Below are 15,471 nucleotides of genomic sequence, written 5' to 3' on the forward strand. Positions count from 1 at the left end.
CCATAAAGGGATGGACATGGTCAGAAACAATGCTCAGGTAGGCCGTGGCATTTAAACGATGCCCAATTGGCACTAAGGGGCCTAAAGTGTGTCAAGAAAACATCCCCTACACCATTACACCACCACCACCAGCCTGCACAGTGGTAACAAGGCATGATGGATCCATGTTCTCATTCTGTTTACTTCTGTTTCTCATTCTGAGATGAGTGGTACCCGGTGGGGTCTTCTGCTGTTGTAGCCCATCCGCCTCAAGGTTGTGCATGTTGTGGCTTCACAAATGCTTTGCTGCACACCTCGGTTATTTCAGTCAAAGTTGCTCTTCTATCAGCTTGAATCAGTCGGTCCATTCTCCTCTGACCTCTAGCATCAACAAGGCATTTTCGCCCACAGGACTGCCGCATACTGGATGTTTTTCCCTTTGCACACCATTCTTTGTAAACCCTAGAAATGGTTGTGCGTGAAAATCCCAGTGACTGAGCAGATTGTGAAATACTCAGACCGGCCCGTCTGGCACCAACAACCATGCCACGCTCAAAATTGCTTAAATCACCTTTCTTTCCCATTCTGACATTCAGTTTGGAGTTCAGGAGATTGTCTTGACCAGGACCACACCCCTAAATGCATTGAAGCAACTGCCATGTGATTGGTTGATTAGATAATTGCATTAATGAGAAATTGAACAGGTGTTCCTAATAATCCTTTAGGTGAGTGTATACAGTCATATTTGCGAAATGTTGGTGAAATGTGGCCGGCAAAAAAGGTTCACTGGTTCAAGGTTCAATGTATGAAGCACAGCTAACACCAAAGTCATTTTCAAACCAAGCAGATTTATATTAGTCAACGGTAAATTCGTGTGTACAACTTGAACCCATTGCAAAATCTGGCTGGGGAAATTATTTGGCCTAACCCTCATGCAAAATTACATTGATTATTTCGCTGTGAAAATTTGCACACAACAGTAAATGTGACTGCACCTTAAGACTCATTGTTCTAGTCTTGCTGTTTTTAAGCTTCTCACGGCATGAGCGCTGCGGTAAACTCTGGGTCAAGTTAAGAACAATCGCTGAGGGTGGTTTGAAATAGTCTCTAATCATTTGGATGGATAACCAAAGGTTGTAGGTTTAAACCCATAAAATGTTTGAGTCATCACCACTGTCCCCTTAAACATAAGACACTTAACCCTGGATGTTCTTAAATGGGGTCCTATTATGCCCTTTTACGAAGTCTTGACTTTGTTTTTGGGGTGTACTAGAATATGCTTTCATGCTTGATTGTTCAAAAAACACATTATTTTTCACATATTTAACATTATTACAGTTCCACTCTCCCTAGTCTGGGCCGAAGGCGCCACTTCCAAAATACAAAATGTGCTGTGATTGGTTTGCTGGTCCAGTGTGCTGTGATTGGCAGCACGTGTTGCGGAAATGTCCCGCCACTTACCATAACCACGAGCTCTAATCAGATGCAAATATAAAGGATGGCGTCAATTTCAAAGTAATTCAAGCCTGCTTCAGAATTAAGAATGTTAACAAACAAGAGGATCGTACAGAACGGATTTCACAGGACGTTTCAGAGTGGTATGTTTTTTTATATTTATAATTTTCTTGTACATTTTAGATGCGACGTTATACACCATTTAATCATAATATTTGTCAGAAAACTATGGTTATATAAACAGTACTGTAATGTCACCGACTACTGCAGCAAGCCTAACTATGTCCCTTTAGAGGCTCCTTAGAACGCGTTATTTATTTTCCGTGCATTTCCAAATTCGGATTTAGGCTCCGGGGCACATCCCTAGCTGAGGGAGTGTAAATGTGAGCTTTTGGGGATGTGTGTGGACATTTATTAAATGTTTTGTCTAATTTAAACATGCTTTTAGTTCCCAATACAAGTGCAGTACTTTCAGTGCAGTACACACAAACATATTTTACCATAATGAAATCCAATCTGCAGAATTCCACTGATTTCCCCGCCACAATTAGTACAGAAATATGGAAAGATAAAAAGTGTACAGATTCTGTGTGGGCCTAGAGGTGAGTAAGCCAGATCTAGTGGCGGCAATATACGCTTAAAACATAAACATGTCTCACATTCACTTGGTTATTATGTAAATAAGTATCACTGCCTAATAAGAAGCAGCTTACAATGCCCAAATAACTTCTGGTCGAAGTGGGGGCGGAGCATATGATATTTAAAGATGGAAAAAAGTAACTTTTTTCTCATTAAAAAGTTTTAGCCCCAAAGAAATGAATAGTACTTAAGAGAAATGTTAACTTACATGAGATTACAGTCATATCATATATTGTACATGGAGCGGGTTGGCTCATGGGAGCATACATTTTGAGATCAGCCTAATATTAATCGGTACTGGACACTTTCGTTAATGAAATAAACATCATAGCTGACTGCAAATACTGACAACCGAATCGGTAACTGAAAATATGTGTGTGATGCTGCACTCACATAACTAGGAGTCAGTATAAGCCTAATACATATTGGCCAACACAAAGTGAACAAATATAATAATGAGCGCACCAAAGCGGCCATTGGCTGTATCTGATTACGTTGTTTGATTATGGTGTTATTCCTCTGCTGGAAAACAGCCCTCCAGGATCATAGTTCAAAAGGTCTGATATAGAATGAGGCTTGAATGGTATTTGAGGATATTTCACCTGTCCCAAAAAAACAAACAATGCAAATACGCCACAATCCCACGACTGGCATTTCCACCTCAGGCTAAAATAAAATAAAATAAAACTGTCAACTGAACCAAGCACTTATTAGCCATCAAAATGGCAGATTTCAAAATACATTTCGAGATAAATGGGAATGACAAGATATACAAAGCATTTATAATTTAACATAATTCTTTTCATAAGATTCAGAATTCCGATTAAGCATTTTTTAACTGATCGTATCGGCTATCCTAAGCCTGATCCTTTATTTTCCGTCAACTGTCACGCAGGTGTCGTGTAGAAGGTGATGGTATGACCTTCAAGTGGGTTTGCCACAGTGTTGCCAAGTCCGTGGTTTTCCCGCAGAATTGGGCTACTTTTTAGGCTCAATCCCATTTCACCCCTTGCCCCTACCCCTTGTTTTCGAGTGTACCCCTTGGCCCTTAAAACATAGTTACAAGGGCCAAGGGGTTGAAATATTCCCCTACGAAATGGAACAACCCTTCATGAACCCGATACATCATGAGTCGTCGACGATGGCTCTGACGTTACGGAAGCGACGAATTTTTACAGGATTTCTCCATGACAACGACTGACAATGGGCGCCGCTGCTCTTACCTCGGAAAGGTAATTTATTATACTATTTCTTAATTTAAATGACTATATTATTATTATAAGAGTAAATAAAGTGCATGGTGGTGTCATCTGGGGTTAAATTTAAATGTTTAACCGTTTGCGAAGCCATCTCGATTCACGATGCATTCTGGGAACTTTCTCGTAGCCCTCCGTTCGGAGTGTGCCTCTGAGAAATCTCCGTTTCGAGGGCTATGTAGCCCTACCCCTCTATCGCAACAAGAATCGGGACACCCCTAGACATGAACCTACCCATGACATTAGGGGTGGGCGATATGGCAAAAATATCATATCACGATTTTTTTCAGGAAAATCACGATTTTATCACGATTCTTTTTTATGTTGGTCTTATTTTGCAAGTGGCTGAGCATTACAGTCAAACTAATGTCCCTATTTAAAAAAAGCCTTTTAGGTAACAAAAATATAAAAGAAAAAAGAATGGCAGACATTTAGGCCAAAGTCTTTTATTATTGGGTGAACTATCTCTTTAAGGACAAGAGGCAGCATATTTACTATTAGGATACTGTCTCTTTAAGACCTGCACGCGACGCGTCTAATATAGACGCATTTGACAGTCAGATTTTCTCGGTTTGCTTTCACTTTAGAGATAACCAACTTTGTTTATGTAAACCTTGTGTGTATTTGACAGTATTAGCGCAAAAGACTTAAAAGATAACTTAGTCCAGTATTCAGGCGCAGCTGTTAGACAGGCCTTTAGTGTCTGTGAGTGTCGCGTGTACGCGCTCAGAAAAGCGCATGTTAGAACAGCGCATCAGCACGTGAATGACATGTTTAACCAGCAAGACTTTAAAGCACATGCAAATAATGAACTTTTGTGAATTGCAGTGTCCAGTCAGTGTAACTCTACCTCTGCGTTAACATGTGATGTGTGAATGCACGTCGGGTTGAGTATGTTGAGATGAAGGCGCCAGAACTGCAACTGATAGAATTCACTGTAGCACGATACTACGATATTTCTTCAAAAGCAGATCGTGGAGACATTTTAATCGTCCACGATCAAAAAGCGTGATATCGCACACCCCTACATGACATGATGGTAGGGGCAAGGCGTGAATTGGGATTGAGCCTAAGTTGTCTTTTTAGTAATCTTTTTTCGCGAGTTGATTTCCACCCCCGTACATACGATTCCAGCGCTCCAAGCCCCCCAAAACACCCCCCAGATGAACAAACTCAGTGGAGAATTCAATTCGGCCTCCCGATGGAGAAAATCGCATTGGGCTCTTTTTGGGCCACTTTTGTTGCAATGACCTGGCAACCCTGGTTTGCCAACCGCCATTAAAAAGAAAAGAAGAAGCTTAAATGTGCGTGACTCGTTAGAACCAAGGGGGTAATCCATCGACCGGAAGTTGAAGCCGGCTGGGTGCCGCCATCTTGTAGCAGAAATGGAAGCTTTAGCGTTAAGTTCTGCCAGGAAGACTCAATTGCTACGTCACTTATTACCTTCTCATCTATCCAATCGTGTCTAATACTTGCGGTATAAAAGACCAGTACTTACACATGTTTGAGTTCGCAGATGCTGACGCTTTCATTCCCCTCCATCCTCCCCACCACCACCAGGATGGTCCCTTCCTATTCCTCACAGGGGGTCGGCTGCGCCCCTGCCTTCGTCTTCAGGCAGGAAATGCAGAGTCCGGACCCTCGGATTGCGAGCTATGGACGGGGCCTACGCCAAAGAGCTTTATTGCTTGCTGGGCAATCAATAAATGTATTTATTGTTACAAGTATTTATTCTCCCGAGTCTTTCTGGTAGAACTTCACTTGCGTTAGCATTTCCATTGACTCCCATTCATTTTGGCATCACTTTGACAGCGAATAACTTTACATCTGAGGCGTTTAAAGACTCCATTTGTCCATTGTTTATTTCAAAAGAAACACGACAATGTATAAAGGGCTCCATTACCTTCTATGTTACATTATGGCCCCGTAGAAACAGTTTTTGTAAAAATAGGCTAACGATTGCGTCATAACCACTCGACTCTCTGTCGCGCTGTACAGAAATTACCGTACAGACAGGAGGAGAAGCTCGCAGACAATCGGGGGGACGTCCCGTCAAGGGAGAAGCCCATAGATAATGAGTCCATAAAAGCAACGGAATACTTACTCCTGCTCACTCACGCCAAATAACTCTTTGCTCAAGTTCCCTGTCTCTGCAAGATTAACGTTGGCAGTTTTCACGCACAGCTACTAGAAGATTAACGTCTGTCAGACAGGTTGCTCACGTCATCAAGCTTAGTTTGAGTCGGTTTGAGTCTGCGCGTCAGGAACGGAAGTGCTCAAAAATCGCTAAAAATGGGCTTCAACTGAGTTCCAATGAGATGGCTCTGTCCACTTCTTATACTGTCTATGGTTAGAACCAGTGATGTCTGTTGTAGTGTGCCACACACGCTGCATGTTTGATGGGTACTTTTGTATCACTCAAAAGTAATTTATTTACGGTTTATTTTTATCTCCAATAAGTCTGTCTGAACCGTTTTGGCCATAATACATTGCAATGGATTGCGTCTTGCTTCGGACTGACATACTGGCATTCTGGCACCGCAAGCTTCATGCTTTCTAACTATATCCATATATTTTTCAATTTCTCTGCTTATTGTACATATAAAATGCAAGAAGTTTATATCAGTAGTCCCATATTCATAATTGACCACACAGTCTATTTAAAAGTTTTACCATTGTAGCAGATGTTTGCATCTACCACGGTCTTATAAACAATGTAGGTCTATAAATATAATTACTGTAACAATTCTTATGTTGGAATTACTCTGTACTGATAGATTGGCAGATACTCAATATTAAATGACTAGGATTGGAGGCACAAAAATCTTGATCGGGAAACATTGTTCTTTTTCAACGAAACTCACCTTCTCTTGATTGAACGCATCCATTCTCTTCATGGCTGTATCCAGAGCGTTCATGGAGTCAAGGAAAGCCTGATCCTGCTCACACAACGGATTACCCAACAAGTCCCCTGAGATCTTCACTCCTGCTTTAGACATTGCTGGAAAACAAACAAAACCAGTTAGCATTTATCCTAAAAACAAAGGAACGGCCACAACAGCAAAAAAACTGTCTGAACAGTGAATTTTCCCCCCATCAGCAGGACTTCATGTCATCTACAAACAGAATAATGTTTATTGGTTTAAAAAGATCAGCAGTCACCATCTGCAAAGGTGGCAAGTACTTAAGAGTGCTAAGTGGTTTTAAACATTCAAACATATGGCAAAATGGGACTCTTGTTTATTAGTACACTAAACCATGAATAACATAATATAATAATGATACTATTATTGTCGTGGGGTTGCAGAAATGCTATAGCATATTATTAATTATTATTATTATGATTATTTTTATGTTTACAAAATGAATGTGCATCATAGCTCTCAAATTTAAAATGGAAGACATCCATAATCATCATACAGGGACCGAAATGAAGAAACTTTCCCCTTCTTTCTTGACTTTGCCCCAATTATCTGAAGTAAATCAAGTCTTTCCTGTGTTTGGGCTGTGGGGTGTCGAGGGGTGGATGTTTTATCTGGCTTCCTGCCTCGTGCGCGTCTGATCTGGATTGACGCTGACGTGCTCATCTGATCAGCATTCTGATTTTAAGCAGCTCTGGCAAAGAAGGCGACGGACTGTAATTGGCGTTGGCACTATTGAGGCATCACTACACGATCAGAGCTCTTTAGTGAATATTCATCATCTCCGTCAACTCTCTAACGACCCCTTCCAACCTGCACGGAACAAAGTTGTGGAGCGGCGCTGGAAATCTTTGTTCTTTTCGTTCTGTTTTGCCTGGCATCTTACAGATTCGAAATATTTCTGACCTGCCGATATGCATGGGAAGCATTTCAATATACTTTTGCTGACTTGTAGACAAAAGGTCCATATCTGTTGATACGTAACATGCACATACACCACTGATGTGCCTCCATGTGGTGAAGGACAGATGAAGCAAGTGCAACTGAGCTGTGTGGCACGCACGTTACTCACTGTAACCTGACAATTGAGTTTCCTTAATAGCACAAAAATGAGAAGAGAGGAAATTATCCTCATGCTTCATTTCCATCTGATTGACATTCAGCTAAATGTGGTTCCTTGTCATAGCTAGGCCTGCACAGAGTTGGAATTCAACAGAAATCTTTGAGTTCTATTAGAATTCTGTGGAAATCGGCATTCACCTCTTGACCTTTACATGGTCATTATTAAATATGTCGACATGTTCCAAGGAATGTTTCAGGTTCAAAACAGGCATTTGTTGCATTATACCTGCCTGATTAATTCAGAAACTCTCAACTTGTTTCCAAAGTATAGCGACGGGGCTTAAACATTAGACAAGTCTGTATGAGACAAGGCCTTGACTATGTAAAGTTTCATTGTCATGACAACATAACTGATAAAACCGGTAAACCTGGTAACTTTCACACAATATGCAGTGATACCAGAAAGGGACCTGTCATAACTGTCTGTAAAGCACCGTTTACTTCACACACACACAAAGTTTTGCCCTGATTTGCAGTCTGGACACGCCGGCGTTAGTTACCGAAAATCTGCAGGCTGGCTCTGACTTTCAGAAATTCATAGTGTGTGATGGGAACAGACTCTGATTATTTAGCTTTAGACTATGATTCCATCCAGTCAGAGGATATCAATCATGTTTGATATTTTGAGCTGATTATAGAACACATATTGATTTCATTTGTCATTAATTGCCTAGCAACAATGTGCACATTTTCATGCGAGTTTCTTGTGTTTGAAATGACTTGAAAGTCTTGAAGTTTGTGATCCTCAGTCGTTAAGCAAGTGTATGACGTCCAGTTTCTCCAGGAGCTAATCTACATAGAAAAATGTGGGGTTTCTTTTTACACAGGGTATCTGAGCGTTTAAAATCAAACTGAAGACTGTTTAAGACCTGCACAAATAAAAATGGTAACACTTTACAATAAGGTTGATTAGTTAACATTAACTAAGAATGAACAATACTTCTTCAGCATTTGTTAATCTTTGTTAATGTTAATGTCAACATTTACTAATACTTTATTAAAATCTTGTTAACATTAGTTAATGCACTGTGAACTAACATGAACAAACAATGAGCAGCTGTATTTGTATTAAGCAACGTTAACAAATACAGTAACAAATGTATTGCTCATGGTTAGTTCATGTTAGTTAATAAATGAACCTTATTGTAAAGTGTCTCAATCTGGGTTTATTGAATCCAAGACATCGCTTTAATAATGCTATCAGTGACCCAAAGTGTAATACTCAGCTACGTAATACATCTTTTAAATGTTTTAATTAATTTTTAATTAATTCTACAAATATCTGTCAATATCAGAGCAGAAAATACAAAAGTGAAATAGACGACGGTTCAGTACAAGTCGTGTTGATGCAAGCTTACATTGACTTTAAAATTGTACACAATGGTAAGATTTCCTTTCTTTATGACCAGTAAAAGCAATTATATCAGAGTGGAGAGGAGTTATATTTAGATAAGTCAACATGAGCAAACAGGGAATCATCACAATCACAAACCTAAATCAGCCTCTGTGCTTTTCTTCATGTCTTTATGCAGCTTCTTTGTCTGTTCTTCCAACCTAAAAAAAAGGGAGGAGGGGTCAATAAAATTAAGAACATTATTTATTTTTTTCATGTTTTTTTCTTCCATTTTTAAGAAAATTCAGCAAGAACACATTGGTCAAAAGTGTGTGTGTGTGTGTGTGTGTGTGTGTGTGTGGCGCCTAGTGAACACTACATTATGGGGACAAAATGTCCCCACAAAGATGGCAAAATCCAGAATGTTTTGTTCCCCATGAGGAAAACAGCTTATAAATCATACTAAATTGTGTTTTTTGAAAATGTAAAAATGCAGCTAGTTCTCTGTGATGGGTAGGTTTGGGGGTAGAGTTAGTGTAAGGGAAGAGAATATACAGTTTGTACAGAATAAAAATCATTAATGTTCATAGAAAGTCCCCATAAAACATGAAAACACAACATGTGTATGTAGATATTTATATTTACACAGTATAGATATATACTAACACATTATATACGTACATACATATATATATTTACATATATGTACACTCACTCAATTATACATACATACATACATATGTGCAGGGCCGTAGCTAGAGGATTCGGGGCCCCCTGAAAAAATATTGATGTGGGCCCCCACCACCCTCCACCAATATCATATACTGTACAATAGATGAACATGGAGGCCCACATATAACAGAAGATGGTGATGTTGTTGTACACCTTTATTTTAAAAGTTAAATGTTTATACAAAAATTACAACTAATAAAAACTAACAAAAAGCAAGAAATTGCTAAATAATAATAAAACCAATTTTTAAAAAGTTATATCCCCCCCCCCCCCCCCCCCCATCAGTCTGTTATAATTCATAAATCAAAAAGTATACATTTAGAAATTGACAAGAATGCAGTCTAATTAAAAAAATAAAAACCATATAGCCTTATTTTTTAATAAAGATAATATGGAACTGGTAATATTATTAAATAAAGCGAATACATTTATTCATCCAAGTGCAGTGTGTTGTATTCGTGTTTTCTCGATGTTTTAAATATCATCAGCCGGCAGGTCAGATGCATATTGCAATGCGTCGTGACTCGTGTAATTTTTTTAAAACTCTAGTTACAATAGTGTAAAAAGACAGGAATTTAGACCACGTAATCATTCGGTCGTTTGTGGCGCGCACCGATAATAAAAAATGACTGTACACGGCAGACTGTAGACGGAAGTTTTCTAATTCCCAGCGAAATAACAATATATAACCGGTCTTTAAGAACGTCTTGATCGACTGGGATACAACCACTCTCCTTGCCTCCCTCTCCGTCTTTTCCTGGCATTTCTGGTACCTGATTTTTGTTTTATTTTCCCCGACATTTTTCAGTCAGTCAGTCTCCTGCTCTTCCACCAAGTTCATCGTTAACTTCAGGCTGCCGCCTCGAATCTGATTGGTTCTGTTCACGAGCTGGGGTGGGACTTACAATTTTATTGGGTCCATCTGATGTTTGTCACTGACTCTGACTGAATAATTAATAAATACTTTAGGTCGGACTAAACCATTTTTATGGAGGTAAGAGAAGCAGATATTTGGAAAAATATTTACCCAAATTCCACGTTTTTGTGGTTTTCATTTAAATCTCAGGCATACAACTAATATAAATATTAGAATTATTCATACAACAGGGGCCTAAATAGTATAACTGCTGGATTTTGTGGGGCCCCCTGGGCAGCAGGGGCCCCTATAATTGTCACCACCTTTCACCCCACTATCGACGGCCCTGCATATGTGCGCACACACTCACACAACCATTCAAAAGTATAATTATTTATTTATTACGAGTGCTTGCCTGTACAAAACTAAGGTGTAACACAATTCTAGGTGGTTGCTAGGGCATTGCTTTGCAGTAGTTAAGGTGTTCTGGCGGAGGCCAGAGTCAAAAAAGCCCACCGTCAAGTCGCAGTGATATTCTAGTTTAAGATGTTCACATCCATTCTCCAACATAAGCCAATGGGGCTTTATAAAGCAAATAAGCAGCACATCTCTCCTTGACAAAAGCACAAATTAAAAAGGCATTTTAGGTATCATTTAGGTGTATCTGCAGCAGAAATGATCACCACTATCTGCTGAAACCATTTCTATCCTTGACTGTCATCCAGGGGCGTAATTTGTGGGGGGGATGGGGGGGATATAACCCCCCCAATATTTAAATCTATGCATTACGACCCCCCCCCCCCCCCCATTATTTATACCATGATCACAATATCAGGAGGCATACCCAAACTTCAACCCCCCCAATGTTCAAACCAAATCTACGCCCTTGCTGTCATCTGATCATATTACAGTATTAAATGCTCATATCATACTTAAACCAGAGATAAAACAACCGGATCTATTTTAATCCGCTCATCTGTGAGTATCCATTCATGTTTCTGTACAGCAGTAACGTTTCCTGAGAGGCAGAAGAGATCATTCACAGGGTCTTTCACAGTGTTGATCCATTCACACCCGCTGGGGGTGTTAACAACTGCAATTACCGCACTATTGCATCCGACTCGCGCTCGCATGAGTGTGTGTTTGCGGCGGTGATGGGGGAGCTGTTCATTATAATCAATTAGATGGAAAATTAGACACGGACTGGGGGACTCCCCTGAGGCACCTCACACTGCACTTATTACAGCAATTAAGCAAACCGGAGAACGGGGGAACGTTTCTGAAATTGTTATTTTTTTTGGCTCTACAAAGAAAATGAAGATGGACTAAAAAATTGTGGGAAAGTATATCACCTTTATATCAGGATGCAGAGTTTTTTTGTTTTTTTTAAACAACAATTGAAGAGATAAAGAGGAGGAGGAGGTGGGAATCACGGTTAACTGGCAAGAAATGAAAAGAAAGACTCTTAACAAGACGAGATAAAGGGGCCATTACAGTAGGTGCTAATAGAGTAGCATTGGCCCAGCTGCTCCAGGCGGCTGTCATGCGAACACGCTAGCAGCACGCCTCCTTCTAACATGTGAATGGCATTTAGAGTTAGCGCAGGTTACAAGCCAACACATTAGCACCAAACCCCCACGTTCTGACGAATGAATACGGGGGGTAGACGGAGGAGAAAAGATAATGCAACGACTACATGCAAGTCATACTGGCACAAAGTGTGAATTTTCATGCCAAAATGTGCCGCTACAAGTTAATAAAGAACGTGAGCCCCTCATTTTACTATAGTAAAGGATATTATAAGGCTCAAACCATTAGGTTTTTAACCTAAAAATAAAAACTCTGTCATTGTTTACTCAGCATCATGTCGTTCTAAACCCATAAGACTTTCGTTCATTTTCAAAAGACAAATGAACATATTTTTAAAGAACCCTGAGTTTTTTGCCAATCAATTAAAAGTCCATCTACCCAAAATTGTAACGCTCCAAAAAGCTAATAAGCACACAGTAAAATGTATCTATATGAATCAATGAATGAACACAAAGAACATGACAAATATGGCTTTGAAAAATTTAGAAAATAGTATTAGGGACTACTTTTATGCATTCGGATGACCGTTTCACCGTTTTTTCTCTTTTTATTGCATGGGTAGGGTAAGATTTAGGGTTGTGGTTAGGTTTTAGCTATAATTACCATATGTCTGCATTTGATTGTATAATTTATTTTATGTTTCACTAATAGCTGTTATTTCGTTTATTGTAATTGTATGGAAAACAGCAAATTAAATAATCTACAAAATTGCACAATCTACAAAATTGCTCCTTTTGTGTTCCATAGAATAAAGATGATCCAGGTTTGGAAAGACATGAGGGTCAGTACATGATGACAGAAAGAATATTTAACTAAATCTGATGAACCAAACATGTTTAATGTAGTGCTCTGGGAAGTGCACCCCCCAAAAAGAGGACCACAAAGGAGTTCCATGAAGACAACGGGCATCACGTTCTCTGGGTGTGTTTTGTTGCGTAATGTGAGGTATTCTGATAGCAATCAAACCAAAGGAGCGGCCCTCTCAGACAAGAGTTCAGGCCCCTACATGTCCGTGCCCACACCACAAGTGCTCGTGTATAAGTGATATATGGTTTGTAACTCTTTGTACTGACTGAGACTCCACCTACACAAACAAAACTAAGGCGACATGGTTAGGTGAGGCGCTAGTAAGCACATACATCTCTACAGACGACCTCCAACCTGATTCAACAAGAAAAGGGATATGATAAGCATGCAAAACAAAGCTGTGAAAAAAGGTTTGCTCCTTAAAACTACTCAATTGCTCCATACTGGGATGAATATCACAAAAATATGTCCAGATCTCATTGCCCCCCCCCACCCACAAATTTATATAATTTATTATAGATACATAGACATTATTTTCATATGAATTAAACACTCAAATTGAGATTACTATAATGTTTCATAAATTTTATATTTTTCCAGTTTTCAATGAAAACATTCAATTCAGTCATTTTTTATGGATATTAAATGTTAATTAAAAAAAATTGTAATACAATGTTTTTATGTTGTTTATTTAATAAATACTTTTAAAAAAAATTACAAATAAAAGTCTAAAGTCTTAAAATAGGCTTCAATTTCTTTACTAAAAATATTTTTCTTTTTTAATTTTGGGATGAAAAATTGAGAGGTTTTGTGAGATTTACCCCTTCACATTAATCAGAATTTATGGATTACATGGTCTATACAGTCTGGCCAGGAAAGTCACTGTAGATACAGGTCTATGCATGAACATACATATGGATTAAGGCTGGAGGCACTTTCGTCAGCCTCTCATTTAGAGCACGGAGAACACTGTAAGCATACTTTCATTGTGTCATACAAGACTCACTTATCTTCTGTCATGATTGGGGAGAAACAAATAATGCATCAGGGTCTCGTCACCAATGTAGCAATCCTTTGGAAAACCTAGACTGGCGCCATGGTTTTGATCAAATCAAAAGGTTTCAGATCCAATGTGGATCTATTTTTAAAATCCACGTACTACTTTTGTTCGTTCTCGTTGGGAAAACATATATTTGAGTGCTTGCTAATGATACTCTGAAACATTCAAAGCTCTGTGGGCAACAGAACACATCGAATAAAAATAAAAACAAAAACAACATCGGACATGTCAACTTACTTTTGGAGCTTCTCATATTCCCGCTCAAAGTCCCTTTCAACCTGTGGAGAACATGTAGAGAGATATGAGAGTGGAACGAGAAGAATGGATAGAAAGATCTCTTTAAAGAAGTGTGTGGGCAAACTAGTGCTCTAGTTTTATACAAGCTCTCTTGGATGTGTAATCACATGGCTGCAGAACCTAAAAGTAAGACAAGAGAATAAAGCCAATAGATGTATGCAAGAAGAAAAAAGTGAGTTGGATATCAGCTTGGGACCTTTTAGCCTAATGGCGAGATCTCTGAAGAACGCCAACGAGATCAAATTAAAAAAAATAATAATAATAAAGAAAACAGAACAAGCTAAATCTTTCATTTGGAAATCAGCAGTTTCAGGAGGTCCTGTAATTATTGCAGTGCCCTTCTGTTGCCACATTAGTTTGTGTCCATGCCACCCTACCGCTGTGTGTAGGGGGTTAATGATGCCATAATTGCAGCAGTAGGGGTTCCTGTCCTGTGGTTCGGTGGGCAAAGTCTGTAAATAAACAATATTTGGGAAGGCAGGCAGTCGGTACCCCGTTTAGAGCCGCGTGTCCGGCCTGTGGCCTGCCCACTCATGGGTGACCATGGAAGTGTGGTGTAACAGGAAACGAGGCGAGTTAGGGAATGAGGTGATGAGGGGAAAAGAAAAAAAAGATGTTGATTGACCTCTCAAAAATGAGGAAGAGATCAGGACGCCCACTTACGGACACACAAGTGTACGGTGTCCACTACAGAGAAGAACTTATGAACTCACAGTTGATCTATTCAAACAATGACTCAAACTCTAACCACAGCTCTGGAGTCAAATGGACTAGAAAACTAGACCTCTACATTTGCGGAAGAAATTGTGAGTGGCACGAGCCTGAGGAAACTGGTCGTCGCGATCCTACAGTGTTGCAGGGTGTTTGCATACTGGCCCGAGTCAAAAGATCACACCCCATAGGGCTGCACGATATTGGAAAAAAATGACATTGCAATATTTTGTTTTTCTGCGATATGAAAACAATTTCATCAGATGAATTGAATAGCTCTATTTTGGAAAGAATTAATCATTCTAGAATGATTGGGGTGATTTTGTAGTGAGTTAATCTGCATAAAAATACTAAACAGATTACAAGCATAGATAAATACAATATAACAAAGATACAAATAAAATAAACAGTGATTTATGTTTTTCAGGTAAGTAATTCATGACAGTATTGAGATGCAGAAACTGAATAATCAAATGTAAAATAACATTGAATAGTCTTCACTGTATTTAATCTTTGTTAAGTTTTGTTGTATTATTACAATACATGACACACAGCAGTGGGAATTGTAGGCTGCTGTCACTTTAAGAGCTAATGCACGGATCCAATGATACACATCCATTTTCTTTCTCAACTGTTTATGTTCACGTGAGCCATAAGCGAGTGCGTTTATGAGGATACTATCCGAGATGGGCATTTTGACATAATTTTGTAAT

At 39.2% G+C, this 15,471-nt stretch overlaps 1 protein-coding gene across 1 annotated transcript in view; it reads right to left on the reverse strand.

Moving 5' to 3' along the window:
• bin3 (bridging integrator 3) overlaps positions 1 to 15,471 on the reverse strand; it is a 65,058-nt gene that overhangs the window by 31,710 nt on the left and 17,877 nt on the right. The window contains exons 3-5 of the mRNA XM_056246867.1: positions 13,988 to 14,028; positions 8,865 to 8,926; positions 6,194 to 6,330 (exon numbers count right to left, since the gene is read on the reverse strand). Of these exons, the coding sequence (XP_056102842.1) occupies positions 6,194 to 6,330; positions 8,865 to 8,926; positions 13,988 to 14,028 (240 nt within the window). The remainder of the gene's footprint in view (positions 1 to 6,193; positions 6,331 to 8,864; positions 8,927 to 13,987; positions 14,029 to 15,471) is intronic.

This window comes from Rhinichthys klamathensis, unplaced genomic scaffold (assembly GCF_029890125.1).
Source record: "Rhinichthys klamathensis goyatoka isolate OS25496 unplaced genomic scaffold, OSU_Roscu_1.1 h1tg000040l_1, whole genome shotgun sequence".
Lineage (NCBI taxonomy): Eukaryota > Metazoa > Chordata > Actinopteri > Cypriniformes > Leuciscidae > Rhinichthys > Rhinichthys klamathensis.